Source organism: Spinacia oleracea, chromosome 4, assembly GCF_020520425.1.
Source record: "Spinacia oleracea cultivar Varoflay chromosome 4, BTI_SOV_V1, whole genome shotgun sequence".
Lineage (NCBI taxonomy): Eukaryota > Viridiplantae > Streptophyta > Magnoliopsida > Caryophyllales > Amaranthaceae > Spinacia > Spinacia oleracea.
Window position 1 is genome coordinate 55,165,851 of NC_079490.1, and position 23,460 is coordinate 55,189,310.

General features: G+C 36.5%; 2 protein-coding genes across 2 annotated transcripts; one reads left to right on the top strand and one right to left on the bottom strand.

The window, feature by feature from the left end:
* Positions 1 to 1,202: 1,202 nt before the first annotated feature.
* LOC110779766 (protein FAR1-RELATED SEQUENCE 5-like) lies at positions 1,203 to 5,110 on the bottom strand. Its single transcript, XM_056841744.1, has 5 exons — positions 4,158 to 5,110; positions 2,642 to 2,740; positions 2,435 to 2,541; positions 1,994 to 2,302; positions 1,203 to 1,843 (listed from the first exon to the last, which is right to left on the bottom strand). The coding sequence occupies exons 1-5, from the start codon at positions 5,108 to 5,110 to the stop codon at positions 1,203 to 1,205; spliced, it is 2,109 nt and encodes a 702-aa protein (XP_056697722.1).
* A 1,814-nt stretch (positions 5,111 to 6,924) lies between these two features.
* Positions 6,925 to 23,136, top strand: LOC110796857 (COP9 signalosome complex subunit 3). Its single transcript, XM_022001940.2, has 11 exons — positions 6,925 to 7,201; positions 12,786 to 12,898; positions 12,979 to 13,225; positions 14,630 to 14,687; positions 15,184 to 15,273; positions 15,389 to 15,454; positions 21,580 to 21,669; positions 21,771 to 21,929; positions 22,122 to 22,243; positions 22,621 to 22,693; positions 22,784 to 23,136. Exons 1-11 carry the CDS (start codon positions 7,017 to 7,019, stop codon positions 22,850 to 22,852), a joined length of 1,272 nt encoding a protein of 423 aa, XP_021857632.1. The 5' UTR covers positions 6,925 to 7,016; the 3' UTR covers positions 22,853 to 23,136.
* Positions 23,137 to 23,460: the final 324 nt, after the last annotated feature.

Below are 23,460 nucleotides of genomic sequence, written 5' to 3' on the forward strand. Positions count from 1 at the left end.
GTTTTAGGGTTCGGGTTTAGGGTTTAGGGTTTAGGGTTAGGGTTTAGGGTTAGGGTTTAGGGTTTAGCATTTTTGACAACTTTGTATATGATCATAAACCTTATGATCATTAAAAAAATGACATTTCGGTAATTCTATACTTCATACATGATTTATTTTAATTATATATGCATTTTTAAATAGTATTTCTAGATTGTTAGTAAGTTTGTACATAGAATCTCACGACTCTACCCTCTAATTTTAAACCGCCATGTCGGTTCAAAGTAGAATAGAAATTATGACAATAACTTGCATATAAATTAGACCTGTCAACCGGTTAGATGGGTTGGGTTCGAGTCGGGTAAATACCATACAAAAACAAACAAACTTCGATACTTAAAAGGGAATGTATTTGACTCAAACTATCTTAAATCAAACAAATTGTAATCATCCTATATGGGTAAATAAATTGTCCCACTTAAACTATCCCTGGCGTACAAATTGTTTGAATTTGTTCTCATTTCCCGCTCTTGTATAAGGAAGGCTTGTACCTGCACATTAGTTTGACACATTTAGAAATTATAATAAAAATAATTATACTATGTAGCATTTATGTAGAAACTCATAATCAATATAAAGATACTTTTTACTTACTCGGTCTTGCTTGCGTTGGTGCACCGTACTTCAGTCCATATGAAGAAAAAAAGTAAAAATTAAATTATATAGAAACTAAAATTTATAATATATAAGTAATATTAGTAACTTACCGGCAAGGGTGACATCACATGAAATGGAGGAGCAGGGGCCATATTATACGTAAACGGATTATAGTTTGGCCGAACAACCTTAATAAAATAAAATGTCAAAGTAATTCTTCCTCTGTATTATGGAGTAACATCGTATTAACAAGTTATCATAAAAAAACACTTACATGTGCGCTAGGGGAGCTAACAACATAGTTTGACGACATGATTGGATATTGCGTCCCATTCACTTGGTATTGATTCTGGGACAAAAAACAAAATAAAACACAAGCATTGGTAAATATTATTTTCATCATGTACATATAACTAATTTTTTCATACCTGTGACCATTCTCCATATCCAATGTTATAGTCTGGTGTATGATGATTCTTCTTGTATATCTCACTTTGTTGGTCATTTGCATATCCTTTCCTCTTGCTTGGTTTTTTCCCTTTACCTCTCCGATCTATTGGATCTTTTTATTTTTGGTTCACCAAATCCTCATGTTGAGGATTTCTCTCATCTTCATCTCCGTTTGAGGAATGTCTTCCATAAACCTTTCCAATGGTGTTCACAGTTTTGGGTATTTCTTGACATCCTTCGACCAATGCCTTCACTTCCAACCTCAACTTAGACAAAGATTCCATAAGAAACGAATATGGTTTCTCATCTATGATTGCCACAGAAGCAATATCCTCAAATTCCTTAGACAAAGCAATGTACCTCTTCGCTTGCGGATTCTTATCCGGGGTATAATATGGAACCGGAACTGTGGTATAGTTTCGTACCAAATCCTTTCTCCATCTAGATAGGATGTACTTCTCAGGAACACACTCAACATCCTCCTCATGATATACTCGAACCACACGACAACACAAAATACCCCTAAATTCAAAGTGTTTACATTCACACTTCACATCGTAGGAGATTCGATCCAGTGTCACCTTAAAAGTTTGTCTTTTAGGCCATTTAGCCTTTTTGTCACCACTTCGTACACACAAATTTTTCCAGTCTTGGGTTTTTGTTGCACTAGTATATGTAACCAAACGCACCTGATCTTGAAACTCCTCAAATTTCTTTGACGTATAAAGGCGTTGAAATACACCCTCACTGACATATTCTGTGAAACATAATGTTGGCTTATTAGTTGATCGAAAATTTTCATTGTCCTCATCATTTGCTCATTTGCCTAATGCAAGACAATATTGATCAACAAATTCTTTCAATGAAGTATTCAGATTCACAAATGCTTTGAAAAAGTTATTCATACTCTCACTCCGTTGGGTGCTAGACATTCCAGCCCAAAAATCACTTTTAAAATACACAGGAACCCATCGATGCCTTACAGTGTACATCTCATCAAACCACTTGATAGTATGCAGCTTATATTTCTCCACTACTTCTTCCCATCTTTTTTCAAATTCTTCAACATGAAGAGAATCATGGAGAGCACGTCGTAATGACTTGCGGATTTCATCGATATTTTCTTCGTCCTTTAGATGTTTCTTTGCATTTCTCAAAATATGCCAAATACACCATCGATGTTTTGCATCAGGAAAAACCTCCTTAATTGCATTCCCTGTAACGGAAAAGTTAGTATAAAAGAAACTTAGCCGCTTTGTATTAAAATCAATAATAATAATATGAAACCAATGCAAGAAATAATATAACAAACATTCAAAAGGAATAAGTTCCGTGTAATATTAGGAACTTTTTCCCTCCATATATGAAGTATGCTCTGTGATATGAGGCCTAGTGGACAAGAACCAGAAAGAAAGTTGGTCCATTAGTGTCAAATAACCAACATAACATAGCTGTCTAAAATATTCATCAATACAATATTATTAGAGTGGAAAAACGTTACCTATATCCATGCACTGATCAGTAATAATACAATTTGGAGCTTTTCCAGACATACATTCTAGCCATGTCTTGAACAACCAAACATAGTTCCTTGTATCCTCTCCTGAAATTAGAGCACATCCAAGTAACATTGACTGATTGTGATGATTCACGCCTATAAATGGGCAAAAGGGCATTCTGTATCTATTCCTCAAGTATGTGGTGTCTGAAGGAAATAATGCCCTTGGTCCAAGTATGCATTCTATGTTAAGTCTAATAAATGCGGTTCAGTATTAATTAACAAGTTAATAATTCAGTGAGATCAAGTGAGCTGAATGCCTAGCTAGAGGCCGCTTCAGTTCAAGTGGAATTAATGATATTAATCCACAGCTTACTCTTGACTGAACCCGTAGGGTCACACAAATAGTACGTAAACGGATCAAGTATTTAATGGCATTAGATACTCCATCTATGGATATTCGGAATCGACGGATCTTGGTTTCAGTGGGAGCTGAGATCGTCACAGGCAAGAAATGAATACTCCGGAAACGATGATATTGCCGGAAACGGAAATATGGATCGTATCGGAAATATAAATATTATCCAAGTCGTAGATGTTGCCGGAAACGGAAACATGGTACGTATCGGAAAATATTATCGGAAATGGAAATATTACCAGAATCGGAAATATTGCCGGAAACGGAAATATTGTCAGAATCGGAAATATTATCGGAATCGGAAAATAATTCCGGAAACGGAAATATTAAATATTTGTTCGAAACGGAAATTGATTCCGGAATCGGAAATATTAAATATTGTTCGTATCGGAAATGAATTCCGGAACCGGGAATTTAATCGGAATCGTATCGTACGAATTAGCATCGGACGAGGCCTGCCGGACGAAGGCCCAGCATGAAGTCGGGCCATCGCCCAGCAAGCCAAACGCGCGCCCAGCCAAGGCAGCGCCCAGGCCCACCGCAAGGCAGGCCCAGCGCGCGCCAAGGCCATGGCCTCGCTGCGTGGACTGCTGCTCGCACGCACACGCATGGGCGGCCCATCGTGGCTGCCGTGTGTGTGTGAGTTTGTGTTCATGCACGATTCCTAAAACTATTAGAATTAGTATATGATTAAATTCCTATTCCTAAAAGGATAAATTAATTAATTAGAGTTCTTGTAGGATTCTAAGTTTAATTAATTCGTATCCTACTAGGATTCCAATTCCCTTTCCATAACTCTATAAATACGTGCCTAGGGTCACATATTTTCAGAGATTAATTCAAGTATTCAAAGTGAGTTTTGAGAGAAAAATTCAGTCATATTTCTTACCTAAGAGTGCCGAAAATTCTAGTACCTTAAGGGCGATTCTAGTTGGTCAATCTTAAGGCGGATCCGGACGTGCTGTGGACTATCTACGGAGGGACGACACTTGGAGTCCTAAAGACTTGTTCTTGTTCGGTTCGGGCGCAGCTAGGGAAGGCACGCAACAAAGAGTATGCATCTAAATTATGCTATATGATTATGTGTAAATAATATGTATTCCTGGCTTAATGGTTGTTTCCGCATGATTTATGAATTGTCATATGTATCATAACCTAACAGTGTCAAATGATATAACATCTCCAAAGTCTCGATATGCAGCTCTACACCTTCCATCAACCCAAAAAACATTTTTTAGTCTTCCATCATCCCCTCTTTCATACATATAATAAAAATTCTTGTCTTTGGAAGACATTTCTAGAAAATGTTTCTCCATCGCAGCAAAATCTCCTTTTCGAAGACACAAACGTCTATGTTTGCTGACTAGATTTCTACAATCTTTCTCGGAGAAAGGAACAAAACCATATCCACCATAACGTACTGCAAATGTGGCATAATTTCTACTAATAGGTACTCCAGCCCTTTCATTAGTCATTATAATGTCTTTGTTGTGTGGGTTAATGAATCGATAATTAGACATGAATCGTGAATTCAAGGGATCCAAGGTATGGTTATGCTCCAAAACCACAGTGTTGAGTTTCCATTCCCCGATATTCTTGTCAAATGTGGCGGTTATTTTAGCTTTACAACCGGTAACCTGAGTGCGTGATGGCTTTGATGGATCTTTCCCTTTAGGAGTGAATTTCCCTTCTTTTGTACATGTTAGTCTCAACCTTGTGCAATCATTGCTTTTATCACAAACAACACCTTTAACATTTTCCCGACTTCTAATCTTCATCTCGAACCCGTTTTGTCTTCCAAATTCATGGTAGTATTCAATAACAGCATTATAAGATCTAAATGTCATGCCTACACTCGGGGGTACTAGTGGCTCTTCAACTGGTGCGGGTGTTGGCTCATCAACAGATATATCGTTTCTTTCATTTGGATCTTCATCACCTATTAATATATCATCTTCACTAGTGTCATGTCTGATTATATCTGATTCCAAGTCAACACTTAAGTTTGTATCTGAACTTTCATAGCTATCACATTCACTAGGATACTCATTATTGAGATCAATCGCCATTTTTTGCACTCTATCAACTTCTCCGTCCTTTTTGTCCATGGTAATTTTTCTGCATAAAACAATACATATATAAATTTGCAGTGGTCATATATATTAGAAAAAGATGTACTTAATTTAATGGTACTAATTCCTTTATTATTTTACCAAACATAAAGCAAACACATTATTAGCTTTGGCTAGCGGTATGTTATGTGTTTTATGGGCTGCCAATTATGGTATGTTACACCAGGCCACAATTATTGTTTTATGGGTATCAAACAATAAAAAGATCCCTGTTTATGAAAATTACTAGAAAAATCAGTAAGAACTGGGAGAGAAATATTGGATAAATAAAGAGAAACAAAGACGTGGTGGCAATGTCGCCTAGTATGGGTGGCATGAGAAAGTTTCTTTTACCAACTCTTAACAGAAGTTACCTGTTGTAATTTTTACCTTCCCTACATTAAGGATAAGTTATGCATATAAAATGGCTTTGGTTATTTTGAACTTCATATGGAATAGGGTTTCCTTGAAGACATTTCAACTCTATTGGATATTGATTTTGATTTAGTTTAATTAGCAGTTCTGGTATGGTAGATCACTAGATTCATACATGCTTATGGAAATCCTTTCACATGTTTTAACCCGGTCCTCCGTTGGATCCCTACAGGGAGCTGCTCTTTTATGGAAATGGAAAGAGGATCCTACGTTCCCTTAAGAAAAGTATAGTTATGTAGGGAAGGAGATGGATCTGGTTTAGGGGGACTTTTTGTCATGTTAAACATTCGTCATAGGTACTTTCCAATCTGAGTTAGGACGTCTGCTATAGTTGCTGAGTCATGTGGAACTAAACCTATTTTGCTGTTTATGGGTTCAATATTTGGTTGCAACTTTCAACTATTCCCATTTACTCTGAAGTCTGAACTCATTGTCTCAGCTTGTTGTACATCATATCCGTCTCAGTCTTTTTGGTTTTGGTATTGAATCATTAGCTGTTCTGATAGTCACAAACTCACAATGCCACACTGTTAATGAAGAACTAACTCTTGATTGTATCTGAAGGTTTTTGTTTGTCCTAGTTACCAAAATGTTTAATTTTTTCCATGTTCGTGGGAGCAAGCTACCACTTTGAACTTACATCTTTTAAAGATTGTTTTTATCTTTGTTGCTCTGCTATAGGCATGTTATATCATTCTTTTACCAACTCTTAACAAAAACAGACGAGGAAGCGTTTTAAACAGTAGAGGACTTAAATTAACAGCTTAGGTGAATTATCAAACTTCCCCACCCTTTTCTACCTTATTTTACTTGGGTTTTCTTTCTTTTTATGAGTATTTTCCTTTCATATTTTCCTTCAGTATTTTCTGCCATAGTTGATGCTGATGTATGGCTTACAAATGAGTAATAAATCTTCCACCACATTGCAGATTTGCAGACGAAAGTTGTGAGAGAATAGTGTTTTGATACATACCTTGTTCGTGACTACAAAATTTGCTCAACGGGGTTGAATGAACATCTCAACCATTGCCGGAAATTTCGCTGAGATTAGTTTATCACAGAAAAGTAACGTTTTTTTTTCCTGATCTTAGAGGATGCAAAAATAAAATTCAAAATGGTATAATCAATTATGAAAATCAGATTTCTTGAGATAATTAAACTCTCTTTTTCTGTAGTTGTAATCATACAAATCAAGCAACATATTTTTCTGGTCTACTTAATAAATGCTTTCATATTCCTAACTGAATAAATACTCCTATGTCTACGTGGTGTCCACCTAATTCTCATATGTCCATGTGTATTGTCCACGTAAGCTGGGTAAACTACCCGGTGGGTAGATGTAGCTTTCTCCCAAATAAAACCCCTCAAAATCTCAAATTGTCAATATCGATAAAAGCCCCTCAAAACACACTCTCTCTCTCCTCTTGATACTCGCAATACCCCACCTTTTCCCGAAGACACTGCGGCCATGGATACGGTGGAGAAGCTGGTGGCGCAAATCCAAGGGCTTTCTGGTAGCGTCGGAGATTTGAATCAACTCCACCATATCCTCAAACAATCCGAAGACTCCCTTCGTCTCAATTCTTCTCGCTTGGCCCCTTTCCTCCATCAGCTCGACCCTTCCGTTCACTCTCTCGGATATCTTTACTTCCTGTAAGTCCCCTTTTTATCTCGTATTATTTTATCTTTTACAATAAGTTTTATCATTTGAGTTTTTGCAATTAGTTTTGCGTTGATATTAGAGGATTGCATTGAATTTTATTGCACTTGTAGTTACATTAGGTTTCAATGCGAAAGGAGGTGATTCTAATTTGAGGGTTTTTGTTGATATGATTCCCATCCACGATATTGCTTTGATTTTGGTTCATATGAGCAGTACGGATTTTTTAATTGTTGGAATTATTTGTGTTATTGCGGGAGCTTCTTTGAAGGCAACGGAAGGAATCGTGTTAGTTCCTGAATAAATTTGTCATATTTAATCTTTTGTGCGGCACTGCAGATTATTTATGGATTAGGTTTTATGGAATTTTAATTATTTTCAAGTGATGGGTTGTTGTGGGTATCGTTACAAATTAATATTCTGTTGTATTGTGTTCCTGTTGGAACTTGATTATATTGCATCCTTAACCGAGCTGATTGCTTGTGAATTTCATTTTATGGGTTATAGTGTTTATTTATTTTTATCACCTGATTGTGAGTTTCCTTGTTCGAGCTGCTATTTCTTTTGAGGGGACGGGGATTTAGGGTGGCTCTTATGTTCTTGCCACCACGTTGTTAGGAGTTTTGTTTCGTAACTGAGAGGTTGGTAGTTTAATTGAGAACAAAGTAAAAAGACCATGTATAAGGCCTTTGCTAATCTGAAATATCTTATCTAAGCATAAGTGTTGTATCACAGCCATTGGCAAAGCATGAAAGGACCTCTTGATTTTTCTATGGAGGAGAAGTGGTGTACAAAGAACATAATGGGTTGACTTATTGCTTTTAACAACTTTGTTAACGCCTTAAAGTTTGAAGAAAACTTGCACTCTTTTTTGGCGCAATTTGTTTGATGATCGCTATTACATTGCAATAAATCTTACAATTCATTACTCCTTCCGTCACTGAAAGATCACCCAGTTCCTATAAATGAATGTCCCTCTTAAATTGCCCATACCCTATTTGGTTATGTTGTCCCCACCGTTTAATCTACATTACCCCACTCAAAACAATGCACTTAATCTCTCCTTTCTTTTTCTGACCCATCTATCTCCTCTCTTCTGGTACATATCTCAATCTTCATCTCTTCATCCATCTTTTCCCTTTTATCTCTCTCATAATCTCCTCACCCAGGCCAATTTCTCCTCTTCATATTTTGGCTTTTTATTCTACAGCATTCTCTCTCCTCATATTAATCTCTTTTTTCTGAATTTACCTGATAATAAAATTACAAAGATCTGGAAAAAAGTCCGGTTCTTCTGAAAATTAAGGCTTTGTGTTTTTCTTTCCTTCTCTATTCCTATTTTGTTCTAACCAAAAAATTAGAGTTATGTTATTTTTTTTTCTTTAACATATGTTCCTATCTTCCAAAAATTGGGGGTTTGTAATGTGATCTTCCCTTTGTTTTTCAATTAATTAGGGCTTCCTCTCTAATATCTCCTTTTTGTAATATAAATATAAGCAAGATCTTGTGGTATTGTGTAAAGAATCGAACAGATGATGAAAACTGGAAGTAAAGCTCGAAATTAAAAATGTTTTCTTTCACATTTTCAGTACCCAGGTGATGTTTGGAGTGGGAAAAAAAATACTGTTGATTTGTTACTCCACCATTGTTGAGAGGAGAAAGTGAGTAAGAGCGACAAAAGCTGGGTTGGGTTAGGTAATAAGCACCACTCTCTCTCTCATGTTTAAGGGATGGAGGGAGTATTTTTATTAGAATTTTAACATCATTGTTATATATAGGTGAGGGGAATGGAAAATTGCACATAATCAGTTTCTTCCTACTCTTTTTTCTACATTTATTTAAGCAATGCATCCTCCATATCTCCCTCCGTTGCATTTCAATCTTTCATCCTCACAGCTCAATAAACTGACATCTACATAACCGACATTTACAAAGCATTTATCTTTATTCCCTCTTCCCATCTTGGCCATGGCCCTGTTTGGTTAATAGCGGATTTGATAGCTTTTAGCGGATCGGAGCACTTTTAGAGGTTTGACCACTTCAACTTGTTAATTCACGTGTTTGGTTGTGCACGGATTTGAATAGCGGTTTGATCCGAAAACTCTAATTTCAAGAAAGCTAGATAGATGAGCTTTTTCACTTAGTGGATGGATGAATAGTGGATTGAAGAATAAACACTGAAAGACAACTTTGCCCCGACCTTTTTTATGTTCCTCCTATATTCGGTCCTCCTCCATGCTCTTTTTCTTCCATACAGGATTCAAGCTGATTCAAGCTTACAATTGGAGCCCAATTTCACGTTTCGCGGACTTCATTATTTCTCTAAGCCTTTTCTTTATTAATTACATCTAAATCTAAATCTTTGGCCAAAGAAGAGGGGAAATTTTATTTCTTTACAAAATTTTAGATTCGACTTGGATTAAGAAAGGAAGAGGGTAGTTTAAAGAAGAGGATGATGGAAGGGGAAATAAAGAGGATTGAATATGATGTACAATCAAAAAAATAGTTTCTACGGAGTATAAAAATAGTTAAATCTCACATACTTTGAGCTTTCGATATGGTGTGAAAGCATGATTTACCTCTCACAATAAAATAAAACTCCATAGTTGCATGATAGAGAAACAGTTGAGGAGGATATAACTTAATAAGAAATTGATGGGGTTTTGCTCCTATTTTTTTTATGAGAGAAAATGATCATAAGGATGAAGGGTTGAAAAAAATTAGGAGGTGAATACACAATAGAATGGAAGAAGTGGTGGCTGGATGGGGTGTTAGAGGTGGGATAGGTGAGTAAATGTTTTATGAAAGTCCTTTTCTTTATCTTTTAATTTTATTAAAAAATAATTTTTAATATCTATCTTGTTATTTTACCGCACGACAATTCGACCGACGTTGTTATACGGCATGGAATGCTGGCAGTGAAACATTGTCACGTGCATAAGATGAATGTGGCGGAGATGCGCATGTTACATTGGACGTGTGGCCATACAAGTAATGGTCGATTGAGGAATGAGATTATTAGGAAGAAAGTAGGGGTTATTGAGATTAAGATATGGAAAATCGTTTAAGATGGTTTGGACATGTAAGAAGAAGATCAAGTGATGCCCCGGTTAGGAGGCTAGAAGGGTGGCAAAGTGATAGGATTGCAAGGGGTAGGGGAAGACCTAAGAAAACTTGGAGGAAGGTGATTGATCACGATATGAACCTACTTGCGATTGAGGAAAGTATGGCGTTAGGATAGGACAGAGTGGAGGGAGAGAGTATACGTTAATGACGTTATCTGACTTATACATCTCTCATTTTGACCCTCTTAGTTTTACTTCTTGCGTTTTGTAAACCTTTTTTTTTCTTTTTTCTTTTTTCAAGGCTCACTTTTATATGCTATTTTCAAATGTACTTATTGTATTTATTTTTAATTTTCTCGTTTTAAATTTTACTTATTTTTATTAACCCTTATAATTTTTTTCCGTAATATATATGTTATCTCTTATTTTCCTTTCATTTCTTTCACTTTCCCCGTCTTCCTTGTTTATTCTTTTAACTTCCCGTTCCTTTCTTGTTTGATTGGTGACTTTGACGATCTCCTATGACGATTTATGTTAGCAGACCCCAAATCATTTTGGGACTAAGGCTATCTATCCTTTTATTTTCTCTGATCTTTAATTTTTTTTAATAAATTTTACCTTTTAGATATTTAGTTATTTCATACTTGAAGTGGATGTTTTTTTTTCAAATCACCACATTATTTTTATTATTTCAAGATTAGTTTCTTTTGGTAAAAGTTGTTAGTGGGATTAATAAATTTTTGTTTTTGTGTAAATGTTGTTTAATTATTTTTTTCTCCACAAAAAACTTACCATATATCCATTTTAGCAATTACTAATTCACCACAATTAAATAAGTCAATGTACTTGTTGGTCATTTACTCAATCAAACAACTATTACATATCAACTATTTATCAAACACTTTTATACAACCAACTAACACAATCAGCTAATCAAACCAGCTAATGCAAAATAGCTAGTCAAAACTGCTAATACAATCCTCTATGGCTAACAGCTGATTGCCAAACATGACCTGTATCTTCACCCACCTCTTGCTTCCGACATCTCAACTATTTCTGCATCTTTTCGGTGCAATATCAGAGTTCACTTGATTACAACTTTTTAAGGGATACTAAAATTACATCTGAATCTATTTGTGATCTGAAATGCTCAACCAGTATTGATGCACTTAGAAATTGATAGTTTTAATGATCTAAAATACTTCCTCTGTTTTTTTAGTTGTACTATATTCCCTTTTGCATTATTCACTTTGATCATCTTTGGTTATACGTGCATTAAGAAATACATAGTCATATGGTATCTTAATAGATTTGTCTTGATATAAAATTTCAAAATATCAACTTTTATAACTTATTTATTGATAATTAAAGATATTGATGGTCGAAGTTGGGTATTGAAAATCGCGTAGGTTCAGATCTGCTATGTTTAGGACTTGTTGATCATTATTTTTTGAGTTTTAAAGGGATGTTATGTATTGACTGATGCTTCTTCTATGGAGTCAATATGGCCGTTATGGGCCAATATAATGATATGGATGATATGGCCTGCGTAATTATGAAGGCGCATAAGAAACTCTTCACTCATTAGGGAAATAGAGTTTGCTTCAACGATGCATGAACGTTTCTGCAATTGACTTAAAACCCTTGAAGGGGGTGGGAGGTGGGGTGAGAGGGTAGTGGAGGGAGGAGAGGATTCCAACTTAGTTGCTTTTGTCCTCCAACTCTGCTAGTTAAAACATTATATTTTTACATCCATGTTTATAGTGCAAAATGATCGCTTTAATGACCAATTGGCTTAGGTTCTCTTGAACTTTTAATTTATCTTTTGGTTAACATCTGCAACATTCTAATGGTTTTACCGGTCATCTAAAAGGGAGAAAAGCAACTGACCATGTATCAATTTGTCTCAAAACTGTTACTTGTACTTATGAAGTCGGTTTAAGCTAACAATTGATCTTGAAATTGTATTGTTAGTTAATAATCGCTACTAGTTTCTTATGTGATAGAAACAAAGTTAGTTATGGAAGGGCGATTTTGTGAAAAGCACTGCGATCCTTGGCAAGTTGCAAGGCGGGGGGGGGGGGGGGGGGGGGGAGTGTCCATTGCTGTGTCTGAACACCAACTTCAGCTTATGTGAATCTTGAAACAACTCCTTGGGTTTGATGACGCAAATAACTGAATAAGTATCTAGAATCCACTTTATGTAGAAATAATACTAGAGAAGAAGTGCAAAAGGTAATGTTGGTGGTTCTTTAGTTTAGTTAGACTAATTTTTTGTTCCTTGCTAGTATAATGCTGTGGGAGTACTTTCAGGAGGTAGATTTTCTTTTAAAATGTCATTGCAGTACCTACAATTTGTATGTTTAGTGGGGAACGTCATCAATTTATCCCTATAGTAGTTTGGTATATGTCTATAATGCCAAGCAGGGCCATGTCATATGCTGTTTCCCTTATCCACAAATTTAAGTATTAACCTCCTGATAATCTTAGCTTTTATATATGTCATTGGCAGGGATGCTTACACATATTCAGTATCAAGAGATGGAGCTAATGAGGTGGCTCTTTTATTGGCCAGATTTATTAGTTCTTGCCTGGCTGAACAGATCCGACTTGCACATCATAAATGTATGTATTTCTGTAAGGATATAGTTAAAACTTGTATTCTTGTACCTATAATCTGACTATGTGATGCTTTTATGAGGTAGTTATAAGTGTCTGCAGGAGGTTTAAGGACCAAGCTATAGTGCTTTCAGAGCCCATGAGAGCTGTTGCCCCAATGCTGATAGCCATCCGTAAAATTCGGCCTTCTTCCGAACACCTTACAACTCTGCATCCTGACTTTCTCCTTCTCTGTATTTTGGCAAAATGCTATAAGACCGGTCTATCTGTGTTAGAGGATGATGTCTTTGAGGTTGATCAGCCGAAGGACCTTTTTCTTTACTGTTACTATGGGTAAGTTGAACTTTGTTTATCATGTTATATCTCGTCTATCTATCATGTTATATCTCGTCTATGGACCTTTTTCTTTACTGTTGCTATGGGTAACTTGACTAACTCGAAAATGGTCTCTCCGCTTCCGTTATCAGGAAAATTTAAAAACTTAAGTCTTATTGTAGTTATCTATACATATCAATGAAAATTATTGTACACTATTAAGTTAGGGCCTGTTTGTCTCAACTTATTTTAACTTATTTCATCAAAAATAAGTCCAGGTAAGTTAAGCAAAACTAAGTTGTTTCCAAAAAAGTAAACATGCAAATGAGTTGTTTTCCGCAAAAATAAGTTCAAACAAATTCAGTCAAATTCAATTTAACCAAACAAAGCCTTAGGTGGGTTCTTTACAGAAAATAGGAAGAGTAAGGTAGTTTTTTCTAATTCGTTTGAGGGTTTTTTATGAAGTATACTTTTCTCTATAAAAGGTGTTGAACTTTAGTATAGATTTAGGCTCTGATAATCATTCTGGATAACCCCTTAGTCCTTCGTCTCAGGCTTAGCAAGGAGAGGAAGTTTTCCCTCCCCACCCTTGTTCATGCGTTCACATTAGGAAATGAAAGAAGGGTCACTTTGCACTTTAGAGACCTATGATGTCAGGAACTCTTTCGTCTTTTGATTGTCTTTTGAGTTTTGACTGAATAAAATATGGACTAAGGCACTCTATAGAAAATGTAGTGACGGCTTATCTTGATTAAGAATTTGAGGCTTTGAGCTCATGCATCCAGAATAGGTAATCACTTCTAAGTTCTAAAGCAATTTCACTTTAAGAAATAACCATACACTGGTGGACTGTAACTACCTAGATGGTAAAGGTGGCTGATTGAGCATGGTGAAGAGCATCCCGAAATTTAGTATTAATGCGCTGAGTTTTTTTGTACAACAATCAAAGGAAAGCTAGCCCAGCTATTCCTAAATCCTGGAAAGTTACCGACTAAATAAAGATATAGGTCAGTTGAATTGAAGGTCATCAGCTAAAAAAGGAGAAAAGAAGGAAAAAAAAGTTTGTTTGTATGCAGTTCTCTAAATTGGAGTCCGACATACCTAAAGTAAGCATCCTACCGAGTCTGTAGGTGGCTGTTAAATTGAACTAGTGAAATAGAAACTGCATAAGATTATAATTATTTACTTGATGATCTTGAATACGAAAGAGTAGGAGTTGATAAGATTGCCTTCTAGATGGTTAGTTCCTCTGATACCCCAGCCCCCAGCCCCAGGATGTTCTTGACTTCTTGTTGTTGATAAGTATGACATGTTCCCTTATCTTTTGATCTTTCGTTTGCTTTGCGTAGAGAAAAATGTCATTGGTTCTTTTGATGGATTGTTGAAATTAAAATTACTGATTATTTTGACTAATGTTCGCAGGGGAATGATTTGTATCGGACTAAAGCAATTCAAGAAAGCATCAGAGTTTTTCCACAACGTGAGTCATTTCTTGTGACTTGGAATCCTATTTTTATATCCTAGCTTATGGTAAAATGGTTTTATTGTGTGAATTTTAACAAAGTGTTATACATGATGGATGATGCACAGTTTTAGTAATACTTCCTCCGTACTTTTTTAGTTGACACAGTTTGACTTTTGACACTATTCATATAATCTACTTTGACTGTCAATTGTGATTTATACTTAAGAAAAAATATGGTCATGTGGGGTTTTGTTATAATCACCTCATCGTATAGATTTACAATATCAACTTTTTTAAATTTTTACCCATTGATAATTAAAGATATAAAGATATAAATGACAGAAATGTTGCATTGGCAAACGTGGTAAATAAATGTGTCAACCCCCCCCCCCCCCCCCCCCCCCCCCCCGGCACCGCCTCTTGTGTTTGTGTACCATACCCAGGTAGTGTGAATAGATGGAGTACTTGGTAAGGCCTTGTGACAATTGTACTGTTTTTACGTTTTTGGCAGGTGGTTACTGCTCCTATGTCTACATTAAATGCAATAGCTGTTGAAGCATACAAAAAGTACATATTGGTTTCACTAATTCACCGTGGGAAGGTATTTGTTTATCTCTATGAACTTTATGTTTAAGGGGTTTGCAGTCTTTATTTGACATCCTGAGTATAGATCTATTATGAGGTTTAAGCTCTGACAATTACATATCTGGTGTCAGTTCAACACTCATTTTCCAAAATATACATCTACGGTTGCTCAGAGGAGTTTGAAGAATTTCAGTCAGGTAATGTAAAGCACTTCAGTGCGGAAGCAGTTAACATTTTATTTCTATTGGCACTGATTTGATGACCATGGGATTGGGGGAAGTGAGAGGAGAGCTAATCCTGCATCACCGCTGATGCTGCACCTGGTACCTTCAGGCACAGCACCATGATAGTTGACTAAAGATCCATTTTCTATATATCAGGGTTGTTTAATGGAGCTTTGTCATAAGTAGGACAGATCAGTGATATAGAACAGGCAAAGTGAACTTCCGGAAGTTGAACTAAATTCAATCCATAACTTAAAAAATAAGGCTTTGTTTTCCCTCAAAAAAAAAATTAATAAGGCTTTGTTTTTTTCACCTTTCCGTATTCAAACTTGTCTAAATTTATTAGAATTTTGTCAAACTTGTGTTAACTTATTGGCCCTCGGATTAACTTGATTTAAACTTAAGACTTAATTTAAGTTGTAATATGAAGTTGGTATCGTTTATACAGATTAATCTCGACTTTTCTGATTTTTCCTAAGAATTTTTTTGAAGGTTAAATGAACTAGACCTTATTGTGCTTTGATTAATCATTATGCACTACAATACTGAAGAAAAGTCTTACAAGGATATATAACTGTGAAATAAGCTTTCGAAGCAAATACCTTGTCCTATGGCTTGTCTTAAACTCTTAACGTTGCCTAATATGGAAAGAGCTTGCCAACCAACAATTTTCACATTCAACTTAAAATTTGGAGATATTTCTTCTCATGCGCATCATGCTCCCTCTCATAGAGAAAACTTTTCCTTAAGGTTGAGTTGATTGACTACTAGTTTGATCAATTCAAAAGGTAGATCAAACAAGGACATGTAGTTGGATAAAAAAAGAACGAATAGAATAACTTCCAGAAAGGGGGTTGTCCTCTTACATATAGAAAAGCTCAAACTGCACTAAGGCGATAGAGGTACTGCCCCGCCTCATTGAAGTAAGGCGCACCAAGTATAAAAAAGAAAGCTTTGCAACTCAGTTGCAACTCGTTCACTTCAGGTGCGCCTTTTTGAATGTGCCTCGCTTAGCATAAACCTTACCCTATTTACCTAGCGCCTCAATGCCAGGTTTTTAAAACACCAAAGTGGGGTACATTTTTTTTTAACACCCCCTTACTTTGAGTTGATACTTCCTAATCATTACATATAAGCACTTCCTCTAGCTTAAAGGTGTTTGGCAATCATCCTTATGTTTCTGCAGTAACCTTTTTGAAATCAACATTGTCAATTAAGGAATTCTAGGTTAGAGCTGTGGTCTTGAGGGAAATGGATTTTCGTGGTCGTCTCTCTAGCTTTTACATTTAAAAGCTTAGTTTCAACCGTATCTTCTTGAATCCCATCAATTGGCTTTAAAGGCCTATACTTTGCATTGACGTCTTTTAGGAGAATACATGTACATCAAATGTATAAATGTCTTAAGTTTCCATCACTCAGAGAAGGATAAAAAACATACTAACTGGGAGAAGTTAGTGAAATGGAAGCATGCAGACGTGAATTGGTTTAACAGGTTGGCACCCCAAACTGGGTAGGTAGTTGGTTATTTTGATCTGATTCTTGTACACGTAGGGATGCCTTTCTTATACTTGTAATTATATTAACCAAAAACTATGTTAACCAAAAAAAATAATATTAACTTGAGAAGTAGAGATATCTATATCAAGGCTTAGGTGCCAAATATTAATACGAGGTAAAATAATAATTGAGGAAATTGAGAACTATTGAAGTAGTATAATGGATTGTTTTGGGTGGATATTGAACCAAGGTTATTTAGTATTAGATTCCAATATGAGCTAAACAGTTTGGCAGAGAACCTATGCTACTTAGGGACTATTTGGCTCACCAAATTATAATGCAATGGAATGAGAACCCCATACTTGTTTGGTCTAATGTTGAAATGGATTCTATATCTGGTTCGTGCTGCTTGGTTCAATTTGGAATGTAACAGACATCTCTATTGACAAGAAATGGCAAGCCTTGGGTGAAGATAGAAAGTGACTCACATTTAAATTAAGAAATTAAAAATAGCACCAGTAGGACAATCTCCATCTTATAAGGAGATATGATTGGTTGTGTGAACCAAGATGTCCTTTGAGTTACTTGGATTCTTCTCTACTCACTTTCGTACAATGCAATTTGATTCTTCAGATAATTCTTTTTTTTTATATCTTTTACCTTTTCCATTACAAGTCATCCTTGGTCTGTCTCGACTTCTTTCAATATCATTACCCCACTATCAATTCGGATCATAACATTGGAACAGGTATGAGAACCTTAACTGCTACTTTTTCCCGTTAAACTAGTCCAAAAGTGTGTCATGTACTGATTCATTCGTTCTAGGCTTGTGGTTCACGGGGTATATAACAAAGTAACACTATATCTAAACGACCATCACTTCTCTTTCATCATCTTTTTGTGGATTTGTTCATATTACTGCTCTCTACCTCAACATACATATCTCCGCCTCTCTAGTCCATTCATCCGCTAAAGTCAAACATAATCTTTCTTGAAATCAGAAAAAAACAACTGGCAGAAAAATTAAAATAGAACATCTATCTAAATTTCGTCAGCACAAACCAAGGGGAAAATAAGCTAAGTAATAATTACAATATGATGACAGGCTATGTTACTCAGACACGGGTGTCGGTGTCGTGTCCGACACGGGTGTCGGAGTGTCCGACCCTTCGATCCAAATATTTGCAGACACTCCGACACGGTCAAAGGAGTGTCTTGACTTTTTTTTTAGACACGGCTCCCATTCAAAGTGTCGGATAAAAGAAGTGACACTTTATAAAAAGTAAGGTAATAAATGGAAAAAAAAAAAGAAAAAAAAAAAAAAAAAAAAAAGAAAAAGAAAAAAAAAGGGAAAAGATATTGCACGTGGGTTTGCCCCCACTTCCCATGCCTTAATCTATTAAAAATAAAGGTAAAAAAAAAAAAAAAAAACATGGTAAACTAATAAAGTAAAAAAACCACAGGTCCACCAATCCACAAAGTGACGAAACACAAACCTAGCAAACGACGGGAAAACTCAAAGAGGGAATGCCAGAATCCATGGCTATGGCATTCTCAAGAAATTAATTTCAACGAAAACGCAAATTGAATAGTGCAATCTACTCGGTTTTTCTTCTGGAACAAAAGCCCCAACAATGTTTTTCTTGTTTCTCCTTCCCTGACCTTCAATTTCTAGATCTAGGGTTTTAAACTCTTCAAGATCTAGTGTTTTTGGTTACAGGTAACATGAATTTTAACACCTTATATATATATCTTCATCTTGAATGGCAAAATTTGAACTTTTTTACTCATTTTTTTCTCCTCCCGATTGATCCCGACACTTCATTTCCGATCCTTTTCCGACACCGGTGTCGACACCTTCCCGGACACGTGTCGAGCGTCGTGTCGCGGGTCGGGTCGTGTCGACACCGACACAAGCCGTCCGATGGAGTGTCGGAGTAACATAGATGACAGGGGTCTAGGGTCATGATTTTGCTGACATCAGATGATGACAGATATTGCTCTAATGGTTACCAAAGAGAGAACTACTACTAAGTGGTTGCTGGAGAGAGTAGGAAAGGTCATTTGACCATGAGAGAAAGTATTATTTTTGGAGGGGTTGTTTTAGAGCATGAATTACAGTTTGAATCTCGGGAGTTGGAAGTTAGAAAAGGATGAGGTAGAAAGGATTCATGAGAGTTGGGGGAATTCGCTTCCCCTCAATATATTTTACATTGTCAAAAAGGTCCAACGAAACAACGGAATTTATTCTAAAGTAAATGTCCGACTTTGATGCTATCATAGGATATGTGTACATGCTAAGGTGTCAGACTTTGCCATACATTATGTTTTTGGTCCGAAATTGTTAACCAATAGGCTCACTGAGTAGTACTCAGTTGAAGGGAGGGGGGGGGGGGGGGGTAAGCAAAAAGGGTGGGGGGGGGAGTGAATTGTAGAAAACGTTAATCCATGCGCAGTCTAGCAGAAAAAAAGTGTACAGATCACAGTCAAAAAGAAAATGACTTGATGGAATTATACATTTCATAGTAGAGAGACAAATTGTAGATCAAATAGGAAGGAAAGGGACGAGGAAGGAAGAATGAAAAAGCAGCAGAAAGTGAAAGAGTGAACACGAGATCATTGAAGAAAGAGAGAAAATTAATTAACTTCAATAGGCCTGACCGGAGATGACAATGGGAAAGACAGTGCCACAACCACCAGGGAGGCAACAACCAGAAATTTCTGGCATAGACAACAACCACCAATTTGCCAATCACTAGCAAACCCTTGAATTAGGTTTTTTTTTGCAATTCAGGTTTTTACTTTTGTGGGGCGTTTAGTACGTGGGAATGGGAAATTGGGGAATTGAGAGTAGGATTGGGATTGAGAATTGTTATTGGGGACTTCGTAGAAATATCGAGAATCCCTTGTTCGGTATGTTGGATGGGATAAGTTGGGAATAAATATTTACAAAAATATCTTTGTTTACTCTCCTCTTCTTCACCTCTCATTAATGGTAATATAGTCATTTTACCCTATTTCCAATTCCCATCCCCAATTCCCCCCCCCCCCCCCCCCCCTAGGTAATAAAACCAAGGGAATTGAGAACTTTATTTCCCCTTTTCAAACCCACAACATTTCCCGTTCCCACTAAACAAACATGGGAATTGAACCAAGTGTGGATAAAAATTCCCATTCCCAGCAACATTTCCCATTAAACAAACACCCCATTGGGGTTAAATTGAAGTTAAATCATGCAATTTCTGGAGGGCTTCTGCTCAAATTTGCATCTTTACGACTAGGTAAGTTTTAATTCGGCAAAATCTTGATCTCTTTCTTCGTTTTTAAGCCAGATCTCTTTTCTTTATCACATGATAAAAGGTGACCCAAGCGCTGTGTCTTGTGCATTGGGTACGGTGGCCTGAGGCGTACGCGGGCGTTTTCTGGAATGCGCTGCACCAGTTAAGGCCAATGCGTTTTGGCCTGCGCCCACTGGCATGGTGGCGCCCTTTTTAAAACTAAGGGCAAGAGGAGTGATAATATTTTAGTATTTGACTATTATTGATCCACAAGAACATTGGATTGAAATGTAAACCTTCTTACTAATATGAATTTGAAGCTGGTTATCTGATTATGACCAAATCTGTTAGGGCTGAGTGAATAAGAGCCACTTGTTTCATTTTCTGGTTTGACTTCATGATCTCTTAAAGTTCCTGATTGGAGTGTCATGACCAGAGTTACCTGGTTCGTGGTTCACTTCGGTACGGGGTACGGGTTCGGTTTCGCGTGTGGCTGATTTTAGGTTTGCGAGAGGTGTATGGATTTTTTTTGTGTCGTTACATTTTAAAGTACGAAATGTAAAATGCGATAAAAAAAATAGTATTAAAGTTGAAACAGAGTATTCATTGTGGCTAATAACACAATCGTTGGCAAAGTGACATGAAAAGGCAGAAGTCAATTGGCAAACAAAAAAACTTGATAAAATAATGGGACACCACACCCATGACCCATGTGCAATGCAACAATAGTGTAGACAAAAAGTAAAATACAACAAAAAGTACAAAAGAAAGTTAAAAAATAAAAACAAAAAATACAACCCATCATCTTCATTCTTCACCATCGACTTCCAGAGTTCCAGTCTCTCATCCATGGTGTTTAGATCAGCAAGACGAAAGAACAACAAAAACAACAATTGACGATCGTAATCAACACGTATGTCCTTCTCAAACAAAAGCCCCAACATATTTTATCTTCTATCGCCTTCCCAGACCTTCAATCGTTAAAACTAGGATTTTGGTTTGGTTCGCAAAACATCGCGAATTGGATCGCCAGCGAACCGCGAATTGGTACGGGCGAACCTGTTTGAGATTCACGGGGGTTACCCGCGAACCAGGTAACACTGGTCATGACTCATGAGTCACTTAGAGAGTATCTTTCTTTCTAAAACACTAGACCTTTTGTGGATCATTATCCCTTAAACTTTCTTTCATATACATCAATGCTCGGATATGTGATCTTTGGTTTTGGGTGCGTGTTCTTTATGCTTATGTTGTATGCGTTTACCTTTGTGTACATTGCCTCGAGTAACTTTTGTGGAACTTAATGCCGATTGCTGAATGCAGATCTACCTTGAACTAGCAAACAATTATAGTAATGGGAATTTGGCTGATCTAGAGACATTTGTTCAGGTGAACAAGGACAAGTTTGAAGGGGTGAGTTATTTAACTTGTGAATTGGGCTAACTTTTTACTATATTCTTGGTTAGCTGGGAAGTGGGCTAAACTTTACAAACCTCGTTTCTTTTCTTTTCCAGGATAACAATCTTGGGTTGGTGAAGCAGGTTGTTTCATCCATCTATAAGCGAAATATCCAGAGATTGACTCAAACCTACTTGACTTTGTCCCTTCAAGATATAGCCAATACAGTGCAATTGAACAGCCCCAAGGAAGCAGAGATGCATGTGCTTCAAATGGTAAATTGGACATCTTTATCTAGTGCTAGAGCCTTTTTTAATGGTTGAGGACATTTTGGACATCTTTTGGCATGGACATCATAACTTTTCGTAGGCGTTTTATACATTACTTTTTTTGGGTTTGTCAACGAGAATTTTCTTGCTATATTCAAATATTAGTATTATATCTTAATTACTTTTTCTTATTATCAGATTCAAGATGGTCATATCTATGCTACAATCAACCAGAGAGATGGAATGGTTCAATTCCTTGAGGACCCAGAACAGTATAAGTCGTGTGAGATGATTGAACATATAGACTGCTCCATTCAGAGGTATATTCCTCAAACTAAAACATATTACATGGTCACAGTTGTTTGAGGTGGTAGTGTTCAAATTATTCCCAATCATATTAAATGTTACTGCCTCTGTAGTTTTGTTTGTTGTAAAATTCCCTCTATAGCTTAGGTGTCTGAAACTTTCACACAATCAAATGATCAAGCAGTTGCTGAAAATGCTAAAAGTTGAATAAAGGTATCATGCTGGCTCTGCAAGGTTCCGGTGTCTATTGGTTTATGTTGAGATTTTCTGTTTTTTCTCGGTCTATCTTTTGAGGTTACTGTTGTAAACGTACATCCCTGTGTCTGTTGGTAACTGTTATTTAGCTCATGGAATGCTTGTCTGTAACACATCTCTGAAAATTCTTCTGAAGGATAATGGTTCTATCAAAGAAACTAGCTTCTGTAGATGAACAGATATCGTGTGAACCACTGTACCTGACAAAGGTAAGGCAGCTATCTTATTGAATAGTTTTGTCTAACCTTAGCCCTTTACTCCAACTAAATGATATGAATGATTGGCCTTGTACACTACAGGTTGGGAAAGAACGGCAACGCTTTGACTTTGATGATTTTGACAGTGTGCCCCAAAAATTTAACATTTGAGTCAAGAATGCTCCAGTCTTGGTGCATTGCTCACAGTTGTTTTGTCTGTTTATATAGTTCAGAGAACAGATCAACTGTTTAGGTAGGAACTTTTGGATCATCTTCCAATATTCAAATATGATTAACGTTTTTGCTCAAGTGTCATCCGCCTTTGCTTCCGTACAGTCCATTACAGGATAATGAGAATGTTGTTGGTGTTACATTTAAATGTTCAACGCTACAATATGTGGCCATTGATGTACTTGTGAGTTTCTTATGGTTATCTTATGGTCCTTTGACAATCAGTTTGATTCTACAGAATGATTCTCGTGAATAGGATACCCCAATAGCAATAATATTGACCTTGGATCCCTCTACACCTAGCCAGTGGCGGATCTACCTTGTGTCATGGTGGGTCAAGTGACCCACCATTATTCTACGATGTACTTGCAGAGTAGCAGTAGCATTAAATAAAAATAAAGGAACAGTAAAAACATAAATAAAAGAAAAAAGTCGGAGTAGTTTGCTGGCACCTGTTAGAGTGGTAGCCACACAAAATTCCAACTTTATGATATTTTTCATTCATCCTTTAATTTTGTCTTTGTTTTTGTTTTCTTCTAATTTTTTTT